Genomic DNA, 16118 nt, shown 5'->3' on the forward strand with positions numbered 1-16118 from the left:
CTCAACATTACTCATCATCAGGGAAATACAAATCAAAACCACAATGAGATACTACCTCATACCTGTCAGAATGGCTAACATTAACAACTCAGGCAACAACAGATGTTGGAGAGGATGCGGGAAAGAGGATCTCTTTTGCACTGCTGGTGGAAATGCAAACTGGCGCAGCCACTCTGGAAAACAGGATGGAGGTTCCTCAAAAAATTAAAAGTAGAACTACCCTACAACCCAGCAACTGCACTACTAGGTATTTACCCAAAGGATACAGATATGCTGTTTCGAAGGGGCACATGCACCCCAATGTTTATAGCAGCACTATCAACAATAGCCAAAGTATGGAAACAGCCCAAATGTCCATCGATGGATGAATGGATAAAGAAGATGTGGTGGATATATATACAATGGAGTGTTACTCGGCAATCAAAAGAATGAAATCTTGCCATTTGCAACTACATGGATGGAACTAGAGGGTATTATGCTAAAAGAAATTAGAGAAAAACAAGTATCATATGACTTCACTCATATGATGACTTTAAGAAACAAAACAGATGAACACAAGGGAAGGGAAGCAAAAACAATAATAAAAACAGGGAGGGGAACAAAACATAACAGAGTCTTAAATATGGAGAACAAACAGTGGGTTACTAGAGGCATTGTGGGGGTGGGGGAGGGCTAAATGGATAAGGGGCATTAAGAAATCTACTCCTGAAATCATTGTCACACTATATGCTAACTTGGATATAACTTAAAAAAATAAACTAAATTAAAAAAAAAAAGGCTTGATTCTTAATGGAGTGACTCACCCAGGCACCCCAGTAATATATCTTAATTAAGGTATGTACATTGGTTTTTTGGGGGGGTGGGGGATATGATGCTATTCCATACCTAAATGGCTACAATATGGTGTAAACATAACTTTTATATGCACTAGGAAACCAAAAAGTTTAGGATTCAGTTTATTGCAATATTCACTTTACTGCAATCTCTTTGCCAGCCTGCAATCTCCTCTATATATAAAATAAGTAGCTGAACTAGAGGAGCAGTTCCTAATTCAGTGACTCATGCCATCTTTTTATAATAAACATTTTATAAAACATTTTAAACAGTTCCTTTAAAACACAAAGGAAAGGGCGCCTGGGTTGCAGTGGCTCAGTCAGGTTAAGTGTCTGACTTTGGCTCAGGTCATGATCTCTAGGTTTGTGGGTTTGAGCCCCATGTCAGTCTCTGTGCTGAAAGTTCAGAGCCTGGAGCCTGCTTCATATCCTAACCACTAGCACCTGTGAATGTGCTAGTGCTTAGGATGAAAAGGCAAAGGCTTTGCAGATGTGACTAAATTAAGGATCGTGAGATGGGGAGAGATAGTTCCTACAGATAGTAAATGATCTGCCTGTGAATGCATCTTCCATATGCAAACCAACCAATCTACAGCCCATGCCCCCCAATCATCTCTTGTGTGGTATTACACTTCAGACCACTATCCACCTGCTCTTATCACTCTCAGGACAGGTACCAACCCCTGTGCCCCGGTACCCACAGAAATTATTCAAAATAGCCAATCCTAAACCCGCTTATTCTGCCTTGCCCATACCTTCCCAGGGGAAGCCAAATAAAGGTTCTTGTTCACAGTTCCCTGCCTTTCCCTCCTCTGCCTGCTGACTGACCTAGGTGCTTCCTGTGTGGCCCCCTACAAATGGTGTGCCCGTTTCAATTAGCCACTGTAAGTACAGGGGCACCTGGATGCCTCAGTCGGTTAGGAGTATGACTTCAGCTCAGGTCCTGATCTCATGGTGTGTGAGTTTGAGCCCAGTGTCAGGCTCTCTGCTGTCAGCGCAGAGCTGCTTCAGATCCTCTGTCTCCCTCTCTCTCTGCCCCTCCCCACTCGCTAAAATAAATAAACATTAAAAAAAAAAAAAAGACTGTAAGTATAAAGGATCTTTTTAATGGCAGTCACCTCCTGATCTGTTTGTTGGATTCAACATACCTGAATAATAAAGAAATTATTTTACATATTAAATGTGACCTAGGAGGCAGATATTAATGATGTAGCCACAAGCCAAGAAATGCTACCTGCTACCAGAAGCTGGAAGAGATAAGAAGCAGACTGTCCCCTAGAGGCTCTGAAGAAAGCATGGCCCTGTCAATGCTTTGATTCTGGCCCAGTGAAACTGATGTCAGACTTCTGGCTTCCAGAACCGTGAGAGAATAAATTTCTGTTGTGTGAAGGACCAGGTCTGTGGTAATTTGTTAGAGCAGCCATAGAAAACTTATACAACTAGTAACATGTCCACATCCCAGAGCTTTACACATAAAGTACACTTTACACATAAAGTAAAATAGAAAGAAATAAAACTCATTATTCAATTGTTACAGTAAACATAAATGCTAATATTCAGTCTAGAATTTTGAATGGGTATCATAAATGAGACAGGTTATTTTCTTTTGTGATGCAAACAAAATCAGCAGTACAGTATAAGAAAAACATCCCATGACTAAATGTAGTTTATTTTAGTAATCTAAAGATGGTATAAAGTCACCATTTTAATTCCCTCTATTGATCACATGATCCTTTTTTGATATATCAAACTCCATAGATACTAAAAATTCATTTGACAAAATTCAACACGCACTCTGTAGATGAATGTTTTCTTAAAATGAGAAGACGTATGTATTTCAACCCAAGCCAGCAACATTTTGCTGAATGAAACAACACTAGGAACATTCTCATTAAAATGAGGACTACTGGGGCGCCTGGGTGGCTCAGTCGGTTAAACTTCCAACTTCGGCTCAGGTCATGATCTCATGGTTGGTGAGTTTGAGCCCCATCTCGGGGTCTGGGCTGACAGCTCAGAGCCTGGAACCTGCTTCAGATTCTGTGTCTCCCTCTCTCAGCCCCTCCCTCACTCATGCTCTCTCTCTCAAAAATAAACATAAAAAAATTTTTTTAATAAATAAAATAAAATGAGGACTATGATGAAAATGTTTACTACCATTGCCATTATTTATCATTGTACTAAAGGTGACTGGGTGTCAATGAGATAAGGCAAAATAAAATTATAAAGATTGTTAAGGAAGAGATAAATTATTTACAGATAATATGACTGTGTATCTGGAGAAACCAAAAGAATGGAATGAAAACCATTACAAACAATTAGAGAATGCAGATAAACTTTAAATACTCTAAAATAGACTTTCTAAACAAAGGGAGAAAGACAGTTTGTGGAATAAAGGGTGGGTAGCCATCTAGAAAAATAGTTTAATCCATAACACCTCATAGCTTTCACTAAGATAAACTGTAAATGAATCAGAGATCGGTGCGTGTGCATGTACATTTGTCAGGTAAGCATTAGAGGGTACAATAAAATGGAGTAAGGGGGATAAGGAAAGTGCATGGGGCTCAGTTACATAGAACAAAGAAGGACTCTCTGAGGATGTGATATTGGAGCAGGGACCCAAAGGCATGGAGGTAAGCAAGCCTTGCCACTATCTGGTTGAAAAGTATTGCAGGTGGGAGGATCAGCTGCAAAGACCACTGAGGAAGGAGCAAGTCTGACAATTGGTGAAAGTGGTAAGACATGAACTGAAAAAGGCAGCCAGAGGCCAGACCTTAACAGGCCTTGTGGATCATTTCAAGAATCTCACCTTTTATCTACAACAAGAAGCTACTTGGGGAGTTCTTACACTTATGTTTTTCAAGGGAGTGACATACACTTTGGTGGAGGCACAGAGAATGCAGCGAGAAGAGTAGCAAGGGGGGAAGCAAGGAAATCAGTGAGAAACTACTGCAGTAGTTCACATAAGATATGATAGTTTGGCAATGGATGGTAGTAAGAATCATAAAAGTACCAGAAAAAAGCAAAAACACACAAGAATTCTATTTTAAACCATAAAACACAGAAGGATTAGCTAAAATCTATAAAAGAACAGAAAATCTGACCTGATTAACCAAGACTCAAAGTAAGATTAAACTTTTTCCTTTCTTAATAATTTGTCTTAAAAGATATAAAGGCAATCTCCAACTCTGATTTTCTAACAATGGCACAAACACTGAAATGGCCATTTCAGTTTCACATATCCAGAAATCAGTCACTGTTCTCTCAATGATCAGCAGACTCAAATATCAAGAGGATAAATAGGTCTTTGAAGAGGGACAGAGGAGGATATAAAGGTGTGCTACTAATACCATTTTGGACTTCTCAAGAAACTACATTTCTGTAACATTATGGTGTCTGGATTTAAATGAAGCTTATAAACAATTATTTTAAACTACAACAAATTCAGATGTTGAAAACAGTTTACATGTTGCTTCGGTAGCTGAATCTGCCTTGGGAATAACCTAAACCAAGGTGTTTTTGTTTTTGTTGTTTGTTTCTTTATTTTTGAGAGAAAGACAGAGCGTGAGAGGGGAGGGGCAGAGAGAGAGGGAGACACAGAATCTGAAGCAGGCTCCAGGGTCTGAGGTGTCAGTACAGAGCCCAACGTGGGGCCTGAACTCATGAACCATGAGATCGTGACCTGAGCAGAAGTCAGACACTTCAGCCAGTCGCCCCCTAAACCAAGTTCTGACTGTTATTTTCTTATAGTGTTGTCTTAATTTCAGTACAATTTCAAACACTGTTGTTCACTCTGATGACTGTTGTTCACATTTGATGACTAAAACCCAAAAATTTAAAACAGGCTCAAACAGATATTTGTACACCTACATTCTTGGTAGCATTATTCACAATAGGCAAAGTTGAAAGCAAGCCAGGTGTCCATCAATGGGTTAATTGATAAAATGTAGCATAACCATCCATACAATGGAATATTATTTAGCCTTTAAAAACGAAGGATATTTTGACACGAGGACATTAAGCTAAGTGATTTTCAATCCCAAAAAGACAAATACTGTATGACTCTACCTATGTGAAGTACCTACAGTAGTCAAATTCATAAATACAAAGTGAAATGGTGGGTGCCCAGGGCTAGGGGGAGGGGGAAATGGGGAGTTAGTGGGTATAGATTATCAGCTGGGGAAAATGAAACAATTCTGAAGATGGCTGGAGATGGATGGCTGCACAACAATGTGAATGTACTTAACACTAACAAACTATATACTTAAAAATGGTTAAGATGGCAAATTTTATGATATATGTATTTTACAATTAAAAAACTATTTCAAAGAAAATGAACTAAAACTGATATGTAAGTGGCATTTTGGAAATGCTTTAGAAAAGAGAAAAAAAAACCCTGCTTTTCACCTGTCCCCGATTAAACTTGAAATAAGATGTCTACAGAGGCAGTCCTCAGCCTCCAAACATTATATCTGGAAACCCCCCAGACTACCTCCTGTACTTAGACTGCTGTGCAACAACCACTGAGAAGCTCAGAAAGCCAAAGTTTCCATGTCAGCAGCACTGCTGTCTTAGCTGGGCAAATGGGCTACCTTCACCCATTCAATGCACTATACTGAGTAGCAGGTAGATGGATTTAGGAGTAGGGAAAGAAGGAGCAAAGAGCTGAAGTGGTAGGGAGGATGGAGTCACATAAAGAAAAGGGTATGGGGTGTAAGAGCTGCCTGAATTATCCATATCACCATACCCACCTATATACTCAATTCTTACGTCTCTGAACTACGAATTATTAGAAAAAATCATTTTGTAAAACATAAACAACAAAGTAAATGAATAAACAATTTTGTAACTGCCTTTTTGACTTCCCTGTTCTTTCTCTTTTGTTATTTTACCTACTTTTTACTCCATGTCATTCTCACAATCTGATAAATTTTCTTTTGATCCAACAATTCTACTTCCTAGGTATCTATTCTTCTTTCTAGGTATCTATACAATTCAAATAAGCTCCCACATGTGCAAATTTGTTTTTGTATAAAGAAGCACTGTTTGCATTAGTAAAAGCCTAGACAACCCAAATATCTGTGAAAATTAATAAAAGGAAATCTCATTTTAAATGGGGTCAGAAGGCCAGCAGAGGGCGCTCTCATGCCCTAACACTTGTGATCAATTGCAGACCCAACAGAAAGAGATATACCTTGCACATGGATACTACTTTACTAAGCCAGGAGGTGGAAGAAAGGTTTCCTCCTTCCACAGCAAAAGCCCAGCCAAGGAGAAATGGTCACAACTCAGTAAATGAAAGCCCCTTTACTTCCAACTCCCAGTTTACTCAGATGAGCTTTTTGTTTATAACAGCCCTCCCACCCATCCACCCTCCCAACCCCCCAACCACCACCACCACTTTCTTGTATTCAGAGGAGAGCTTTCCTCTCCTTTGTTCTCTGGTCTTGCCTGTGGTTTTCTGGTAGCTTGTTTGTTCTGTATTTCAATTCTCTGCTGTTACCAAATAAACCCATTTTTGCTGATAGAATTAACTGGTAGTTTTATTTTTTAAGGTTAACACATCTATCAATGGTCATCTTAAATGAGTAAGTTTTCATTGAAGAAACTCTTTATGTACTAATACAAGATCTCTAAGATGTATTTTTCATAACACATATAGTATGTTAACATTCTTTTGAAAAAAATGAAGGAGTAAGAACTGGCATGTGTGTGTGTATGTAGAGAGACATGGTACACCTATGAAATAATTTGGAAAAAGCTAGCTAAATTGCTTTCTCAAAGGAAGGAAAAGAAGACTTTTCACTTTTGTACCTTTGAAATGATTAGCTATGTGAATGTGTTATCTTTTAAACAATAAATGCAGTGTTGAAAAAAAATCCTTAAGTTAAATACCCAGAGAACTTTTATTTAAAAAAAATAAATAAAAATAGTATATTCATTATCTGTACATTTAATTATTTATTTGATTTCTTCTTGGCTTCCTCTATCATACTAATTGGCAGGTGGGATTTTACTCCCTAACATACACACTGGTTTCTTTTGTTGTCACAAAATATTGAAACAAGTTTCCTCAAGACAGGCTATATATAAAATAAACCTAAACCTGACCAAAAAAGGGCTCATTGTCATCTAGCGTTACACTAGGAAATCCAGGCTTAGATCTAAAAAAAAAAAAAAAAAAAAGAAAAAAAAAAAAAGATTCTCTTATAGTGTCAGACTAGAAAACGGAAACATCATTAAAGCAATTATGCAACTTATAATATACCTATGAATCTGACAGCATTCAGACCACTATCAAATGTAGAGCTACATGTGAACATCAACTGACTCTTAAGTAGACTTCAAAAGGTCATGCAAGGGTCTACTAGGTTAGTTCCCTGTGCCACATATCCCTCATGGGGCTGGCCACAAACTACTTGAAAGCTCTTTGACGGTGGGATGGAAGACCAATGAATTGATTTTCTTATCAAATTTCATACAAACTTCCCACAAGAAATGTCTTAATAAATGGTAACAATAATAAATGAATATTACATAAATACATAGTACATGAATATAATGAAAATAAGCAAAAATAAGGGCTATGCAGAAATATACCCAAAAAAGGTTCATAATATGACATTCAACAAAGTGGAATAGAAAGGGAAAGCTTCAGGAGTTCTGGGTTTTATAATTTTTAAGTTTATTTATTTATTGGGGGATGCAGAGAGAAAAGGGGAGAGAATATCAAGCGGGCCCCATGTTGTCAGCACAGGGCCTTATACAAGGCTTGATCTCACAAACTGTAAGATCATGACCTTAGCTGAAACAAACAGACACTTAACCAAATGAGCCACCCAGGATATTCCCAGGGGAACAAAAGTCCCCACGTCTCACTAATGGGCAACAAGGCCCTTCTGAACAAGTGCCAGACCCCATCTTCTGATTCTTCTACTACTCTGCTTCAGCTACACTGACTTCCCTGCTGTGTCTTGAAAATATCATACCTAATAACTAATACCTACCCTAATGTCTTTACTCTAGCGGTTCCTGATCCCTAGAATAGTTTCCCGAACCTCTGCATGGCTAACTCACTTACCATTTTTATAATTCTATGATAGTAGTATTATTATCATCCCAAGTATACCAGGAATTTGACAAAAGTCAAGTAGACAAGAAGTTCCACGTTGACAGGGACTTACTTATCTTGTTCTCTGCTGTATCCCTAAGTGCCCCACTCAGTGCCAGGGATAAATGTGCAGTCTACAGACAGATATTTGTTGAATGAAATAAATCTGTATTTTCTAATCTTTCTATAATGAATATGCATTTCTTATAAAACAAAGTATGCATATTATGATTGCAACTATGTAAAAAAAAACACATATCAGGCAATTTGCAAACTATGTGTTATCAAGGTGGTGGAATTAAGAGGGGTGTCAAATTCTTTTAGACTTAAAAAATTATTATATATTCTTCAGTTATTAAAAACAAATCTTCCTATGGTGTTTTGTTATAGAGAACATTCTTTCATTTGAAAGCTTTTAACAGAGAAAACAGGTTATATGCATGAGGGATTCATGACTAGAAACATGGGTGTGTGCATACTAAGTTGGTACACTACTGGAAATATCACATATATCATTTCATTGAAATTACCCTTGCTTTAATCTCCTTAAGAATAAAAACATAATAGAATGACAGCAAGAAGGGAAGAAATATTGCCCAAATCAAGAAAAATCAAACTGCCAATCAAAAATAGCACCAAACTAAAAAATATAAACACATAATTTCTAGATCCATAGAACAAATTTAATGCATGTAGCATAGTCCAAAGTATTTGATAATTCTGTGCTATCTTTATTATATTTTTTACACATATTCACAATTTAAACAAACTCAAGTATATTTCTTTGCAAAATACCCTAATATTTTCCTGTATTTTGGTATTTTAGACAGATAAACAGAGACTGATACAACTAAATGTACACTAGAATTTAACCATGCTAAACAATGAAAAAGAAAAGAAATACCCAACATCATAAAAATTGTTCATGGAAAAAAAGAGAGAAAGTAATATTCATATGAAGTAAATGTAGGTATCTTTGGATAGTAAGACTTTTTTTCTAGCTTGTAGTTTTCCAATTTTCTATTATTTTTGTAATAAAAATAAACTTCAAAAAGTATCTGCAAAATATACTCAAAAACATTATTGCAATTCAAGTGTTAAATGGTAGCATGTTATCTTAGACAAGGCAGTTTTTAGCCACAAAACAGAGTGAACTAAATAATACAAATACAACCTTAAATCCCTCTATTTAAACTAAGTCTGACAAGAAAAGGAAAGTGTTCTTTGAAATAAAATAAGACTCAAGTTCTTACCCAGCTAAACCCAGGTAAATGAATAATAGCTTTTAGCCACTGACAGGAAAAAGAAAAAAAGAAACCACAAAGTAATTTTCTAAAAGCAACATTACTAAGTTATTATATGATATACACTCACACCCAAAAGAGATATTATCAGAAGCATTCAATCTTAAAAAAAAAAAAGTATTCATAACATGTGTTGAGGTAAATCAATGTACCGATCTCAATTTATACTCAAAGAAATGCATTTTAAAATAGATCTAGGGGTGCCTGGGTGGCTCAATCGGTTAAGTGTTTGACTTTGGCTCAGGTCATGATCTCACAGTCTGTGAGTTTGAGTCCCTCTGTGCTAACAGCTCAGAGCCTGGAGATGCTTCAGATTCCGTGTCTCCCTCTCTCTCTGCCCCTCCCCGGCTCGTGCTCTCTCTCTCTCAAAAATAAACATACATTTAAAAATCTTAAATAAAATAGATCTAGATTTTAAAAAATGCATTTTACCAGCTTTCAAAAAACAGTAAATACTTAAATAGCATAGCATTTCTCATATCTGAAAAGATGAATCTGGGGGAAGAGCACGAGGGTACAAGAGAAAAACCATCAACTATAGCAATACAAACTATATCGTGGCTTAATATGAAATATCAAGTAGAGATGGAGTATCCTATTGCTCCTCAAACTACTGTGGGTCAGCACCAGTCTGAGATTTCCAATCCAGCACAGAGAATATAACACACTTTAACAAAATACAGTTTAAAATAGTTAAACAAAGAGGCTATTACACTGAAGAGCTCTCATGGTACCCTACCTAAACAAATCAAATTCTAAAGCAGTCAATGTGCTTCAATCTAAGAAAACAAAACCCAAGAAAAACTACTCATCAACAGTCAACTAGATTTTCTCAAATCTAGGAAAATGAACCTCAAGAAAAACTATCATCACGGCCAATTAACTAAATTTTCCCAAACAAAGCAAACACTTAAGTTAAAACCAATTAAATAATTTTTTTGTTTTGTTTCCCTGTCTTTTCTATTAAAACCTCTGCCCTAGGCCCCACAGGCAGAGCACATGTAATCATTTCAGATTTGGTGCTCCCCACTAGAATTGGTGTTTGCTCAAATAAACTATTAAGATTTATCTTTTTACAATACCATTAAAAAACACTAGAAATGAAATAAAACAAACATACAAAATAAGGGTCCAAATGTATTTTTTGAATGTTTATTTATTTATTTTTGTATAAGCAGGGGAGGGAGGGAGGGAGAGAGAGAGAGAGAGAGAGAGAGAGAGAGAGAGAATCCCAAGCAGGCTCTGCAACAGCGCCGTCAGCGCAGAGCCCAGCACGGCACTCAATCTCACCAACTCTGAGGTCATGACCTGAGCTGAAATCAGGATGGACCTAAGCCAACCAGGCACCTCACAAGTCCAAATGTTTTAAATTATTATTGAGTTTGGCATACAATTAGTAACTTGACAACTACTACACAGGTTTTGAACACTATTTCTATACTAACCTGTGTTAGAGAACCAGTACTAAGCACTTTGAGTACTCCCAGGCTAGAGCTTGGTCCACTGACACCTTCCTCCAGCCTTTCTCCAAAGCCCAAAATGGACACTGAAGGAAGCCATAATGTTCAGCAAGTACTGCAAACACAACACTTGAAATATGTCATCATATTGGCACAGAGCCCAACACGGGGCTAGAACCCATGAACCATGAGATGAACCAGAGCTGAAGTCGAATGCCTAACCAATTGAGCCACCCAGGCACCCCAAAGGTTTACTCATTTCTAACCTTCCAACAGTTTCCCATCACTAAAAATGACATGTCTTTCTAGCACTCCGCATAAGAAATTGTTTTACTTACTCAATTTGAACAAGAAAGGATAACGTTGGATTTGAGAATAATTTGAACAAAGGAAAACATGAGTGAATGAACTGAACATCTGTTGACTTTTTATCTACTATATTTCTCCAAATATGAATGTTACAGTGCCATAAAGTCATTTTACCCAAGTAGGCCCACTATTTCATAAAATTATATTTAGTTTTCCTTTGGATGCTAGATTTCATCTCTGTTAGAAATGTTCACACAGATTTGTTTCTAATAAACAGACATTTGCCTCTGGTAAAATTTTTGTTCTCATTAAGAAAAATCCTGTGAAACTTAACTGTAAATCTACCCACTTTAAACAAATAATCTTGGGTCTCATTTTACTAATTTTTCACTTTTTCGCTCTATACCTTACATTAGTTAATCAAGATACAAAACCCTGAGATTACTTATCTAGGTAGCTAGACACCCAATAGTCAAAAATGGCTAAAAATATTAAATATGTCAGAGAAGACTTGACATTTTGCAGCAGGAAAAAAGCCTCTGGAAAACCTAATTACAGTGCAACAGTAGAATTGTACCTTGTTACATCTAGAATCAGACCTGGTTTCAAGTCTAAGTCCTACCTCTGCCTCACTGTGGAACCATGGACAAGTTACCTAATTTTTCCAGGCCTCAGTTTTTCTATACAGGCCCTTCACAGGGATGTTGTAAAGGAAAAAACGAGAAAGTATACAAAGTGAATTGAAAATGTGAAGCCATACACTGAATGTACCTAGTTAGAAATATAACTATGGTTTATATCCAGCTCTTAGGAAATCGCCCACAAGCAGCATCAAGTTCCACAGACTGCTTACTATCACACTGAGCAATGGCTTTCCAATTTTAGTTTCCACCTTCTGAAAGGCATAAACATTTCATTTTTAGAAGCACTGTAGAAGGAAAAAGGAATAGGGAAGAGGAAAAACTAAAGTGAAAAAGAATTACTGAGGCAAAATGGTTGCTTGTTACAAGTCAAGGGGTTACTTGAGTTTCAAAGAGCAATACCAACCAAAGCAAATGAAAATATTTATGTTCAACATCCCCATATATATCAGGGCTAAATTAGGAACCATCAAAATAGTAATTTGAAGAACTTGTTATGCCAATATAAAAACCAAAAAGGTCAAATAAATCCACAGGCTACAAATGTTACAAATATGCATGAAAAAGAGTACCCATGTATATAGATGAGTGCTCCCCCAACCCCCAAACTCCAACAAAAACAGTAAGGTTGAAGAGGCAATGAGTACCTTTGTCATTACTCTCACTTTAGATGGAGATACACTTGAACATCTCACTCCCTCTGAGCAAACAGAGAATACAGGGTTACATATGTCAGAATGATTAGATGGGAGAACAGACAGGGAAGCTCAAAAACATGACTAACAATGCAGAATATATCTATATAACTGAAACGACTGAATATTGGAAATTGTGCTTAGTGGAAATCTAGACACATAACTCCTAGTAATGTTATTAATGACTCTACTATACAGCTGCCAAAAGTACATTTAACCATTTCTGTTATAAAATACAGTATGTCTAGGTAGAGTTATACACTCAGAACACATGAGGAGAATCATCTTACTGTCCTTTCTTTGTGTATCTAAAAACTTTAAAACTTACTAGATTCCACTGTCATCTGAAGCAAACTATCAATGACATTGGAGAGGAGTCCTTTACTGGATATTCTTAGATGATTTAGTATTACTGGAACAGCTTGATACTCCAAAAACAAGATTTTTCCTTCATCTGTCTTCAAGTCTAAACACAGAGAATCAAACGCCTGAGCCAGGTAGTCAGCTGAAAAAAAAAATACATAAAATCAACTGCTGTTATCAGTCAGGAGTGTAGTTGGTAATCAAAAAAAATAAAATAAAATAAAATAAAAAGAAAATACCATCACTTAAATTCAAAAGGGAAAAAATAGATTTGAGGAGGGGAAGATGGCGGCGTAGGAGGACACTGGGCTCACCGCGTCCTGCTGATCACTTAGATTGCACCTACACCTGACTAAATAACCCAGAAAACTGCCAAAAGACTAGCAGAACGGATTCTCTGGAGCCAAGAGCAGACGAAGAGGGTAGAAGGGCGGAGAGGCAGTGAGCTCTACACGGACTGGCGGTAGGGAGCCGGGGCGGAGGGGCAGCCCTCCAGCCAAGCAGAGGCCCCGAGTCTGGCTTGCAAAAGCAGAGGGGCCGGAGGGAGTATGTTTGGAGAGCAAGAGGAACTTAACATCTGCTCAGAGAGCCGGAGGGCTGGAGGACAACAGGAGAGAGAGTTGTTGAGCCCCAGACAACAGAGCTCAGCTTGGCTGGAAACAAAGGTGCTCGCCAGTGCCATCTCCCTTGCCCATCCCCCAGCCAAAATCCCAAAGGGAAGCAGTTCCTGCCAGGGAACTTCCTTGCACCTCGCAAACACCCAACATTGTGCTTCTGCGGATCCATCCATCGGGTCTGACTCCCTCCCGGTGCCGCAGGGCCCCTGCGGAAGCAGATCACCGAAGGATAAGTGAGCTGAGCCTGTCATTCCCGCCCCTGTGCACCTTACCGATCCACCCCAGCTAATACACCAGATCCCCAGCACCACAAGTCTGGCAGTGTGCAAGTAGCCCAGAAGGGCCACGCCACCCCCCAGTGAACCCCGCTCCTAGGAGAGGGGAAGAGAAGGCACACACCAGTCTGACTGTGGCCCCAGCAGTGGGGTGGGGGCAGACATCAGGTCTCACTGCGGCCACGCCCACCAACGCAAGTTATTCAAGACAGCACAGGGGAAGTGCCCTGCAGGTCCGCACCATTCCAGGGACTATCCAAAATGACAAAACGGAAGAATTCCCCTCAAAAGAATCTCCAGAAAATAACAACAGCTAATGAACTGATCAAAAGGATTTAAACAATATAACAGAAAGTGAATTTAGAATAATAGTCATTAAATTAATCGCTGGGCTTGAAAACAGTATAGAGGACAGCAGAAAATCTCTTGCTACAGAGATCAAGGGACTAAGGGACAGTCAGGAGGAGCTAAAAAATGCTATTAATGAGCTGCAAAATAAAATGGAGATGACCACGGATCAGATTGAAGATGCAGAGGAGAAAATAGGTGAACTAGAAGATAAAATTATGGCAAAACAGGAAGCTGAGAAAAAGAGAGAGAAAAAAATCCAGGAGTATGAGGAGAGAATTAGAGAACTAAGTGATGCACTAAAGAGAAATAATCTATGCATAATTGGTATTCCAGAGGAGGAAGAGAGAGGGAAAGGTATTGAAGGTGTACTTGAAGAAATCATAGCTGAGAACTTCCCTGATATGGGGAGGGAAAAAGGCATTGAAATCCAAGAGGCACAGAGAACTCCCTTCAGACGTAACTTGAATCGATCTTCTGCATGACATATCATAGTGAAACTGGCAAAACACAAGGATAAAGAGAAAATTCTGAAAGCAGCTAGGGATAAACGTGCCCTCACATATAAAGGGAAACCTATAAGACTCATGACCTATCTCTCTACTGAAACTAGGCAGGCCAGAAAGGAATGGGAGGAAATCTTTAATGTGATGAACAGAAAAATATGCAGCCGAGAATCCTTTATCCAGCAAGTCTGTCATTCAGAATGGAAGGAGAGATAAAGGTCTTCCCAAACAAACAAAAACTGAAGGAATTCGTCACCACTAAACCAGCCCTAAAAGAGATCCTAAGGGGGATCCTGTGAGACAAAGTACCAGAGATATTGCTACAAGCATGAAACCTACAGACATCACAATGACTCTAAACCCATATCTTTCTATAATAACACTGAACGTAAATGGACTAAATGTGCCAACCAAAAGGCATAGGGTATCAGAATGGATAAAAAAACAAGACCCATCTATTTGCTGTCTACAAGAGACTCATTTTAGACCGGAGGACACTTTCAGATTGAAAGTGAGGGGAGGGAGAACTATCATACTACTGGAAGTCAGAAGAAAGCTGGAGTAGCCATACTTATATCAGACAAACTAGACTTTAAATTAAAGGCTGTAACAAGAGATGAAGAAGGGCATTATACAATAATTACAGGGTCTATCCATGAAGAAGAACTAACAATTATAAATGTCTATGCGCCAACTACGGGAGCCCCCAAATATATAAAACAATTACTCACAAACATAAGCAACCTTATTGATAAGATGTGGTAATTGCAGGGGACTTTAACACTCCACTTACAGCAATGGATAGATCATCTAGACACACGGTCAATAAAGAAAAGAGGGCCCTGAATGATACATTGGATCAGATGGACTTGACAGATATATTTAGAACTCTGCATCCCAAAACAACAGAATATACTTTCTTCTCAAGTGCACATGCAACATTCTCCAAGATAGATCACATACAGGGTCACAAAACAGTATAGAAGATTTGAGATCATACCATGCATACTTTCAGACCACAATGCGATGAAGCTTGAAATCAACCCCAGGAAAAAGTCTGGAAAACCTCCAAAAGCATGGAGGTTAAAGAACACCCTACTAAAGAATGAATGGGTCAAGCAGGCAATTAGAGAAGAAATTAAAAAATATGTGGAAACAAACAAAAATGAAAACGAAACGAAAATGAAAATACAACAATCCAAACGCTTTGGGATGCAGCAAAGGCAGTCCTGAGAGGAAAATACATTGCAATCCAGGCCTATCTCAAGACACAAGAAAAATCCCAAATACAAAATCTAACAGCACACCTAAAGGAAATAGAAGTAGAACAGCAAAGACAGCCTAAACCCAGCAGAAGAAGAGAAGTAATAAAGATCAGAGCAGAAATAAACAATATAGAATCTAAAAACACTGTAGAGCAGATCAATGAAACCAAGAGTTGGTTTTTTGAAAAAATAAACAAAATTGATAAACCTCTAGCCAGGCTTCTCAAAAAGAAAAGGGAGATGACCCAAATAGATAAAATCATGAATGAAAATGAAATTATTACAACCAATCCCTCAGAGATACAAGCAATTATCAGGGAATACTATGAAAAATTATATGCCAACAAACTGGACGACCTGGAAGAAATGGACAAATTCCTAAACACCCACACTC

At 38.1% G+C, this 16118-nt stretch overlaps 1 protein-coding gene across 5 annotated transcripts in view; it reads right to left on the reverse strand.

Annotated features, from left to right (window-relative positions):
- CCDC138 (coiled-coil domain containing 138) overlaps positions 1 to 16118 on the reverse strand; it is a 141566-nt gene that overhangs the window by 31191 nt on the left and 94257 nt on the right. For all 5 annotated transcript variants that reach the window (XM_030310274.1, XM_030310269.1, XM_030310270.1 and 2 more), the window contains one exon: positions 12679 to 12855. In XM_030310274.1, coding sequence (XP_030166134.1) covers positions 12679 to 12855 — 177 coding nt within the window. The remainder of the gene's footprint in view (positions 1 to 12678; positions 12856 to 16118) is intronic.

The sequence above is a fragment of the Lynx canadensis genome, chromosome A3 (genome assembly GCF_007474595.2).
Source record: "Lynx canadensis isolate LIC74 chromosome A3, mLynCan4.pri.v2, whole genome shotgun sequence".
Classification (NCBI taxonomy): Eukaryota; Metazoa; Chordata; class Mammalia; order Carnivora; family Felidae; genus Lynx; species Lynx canadensis.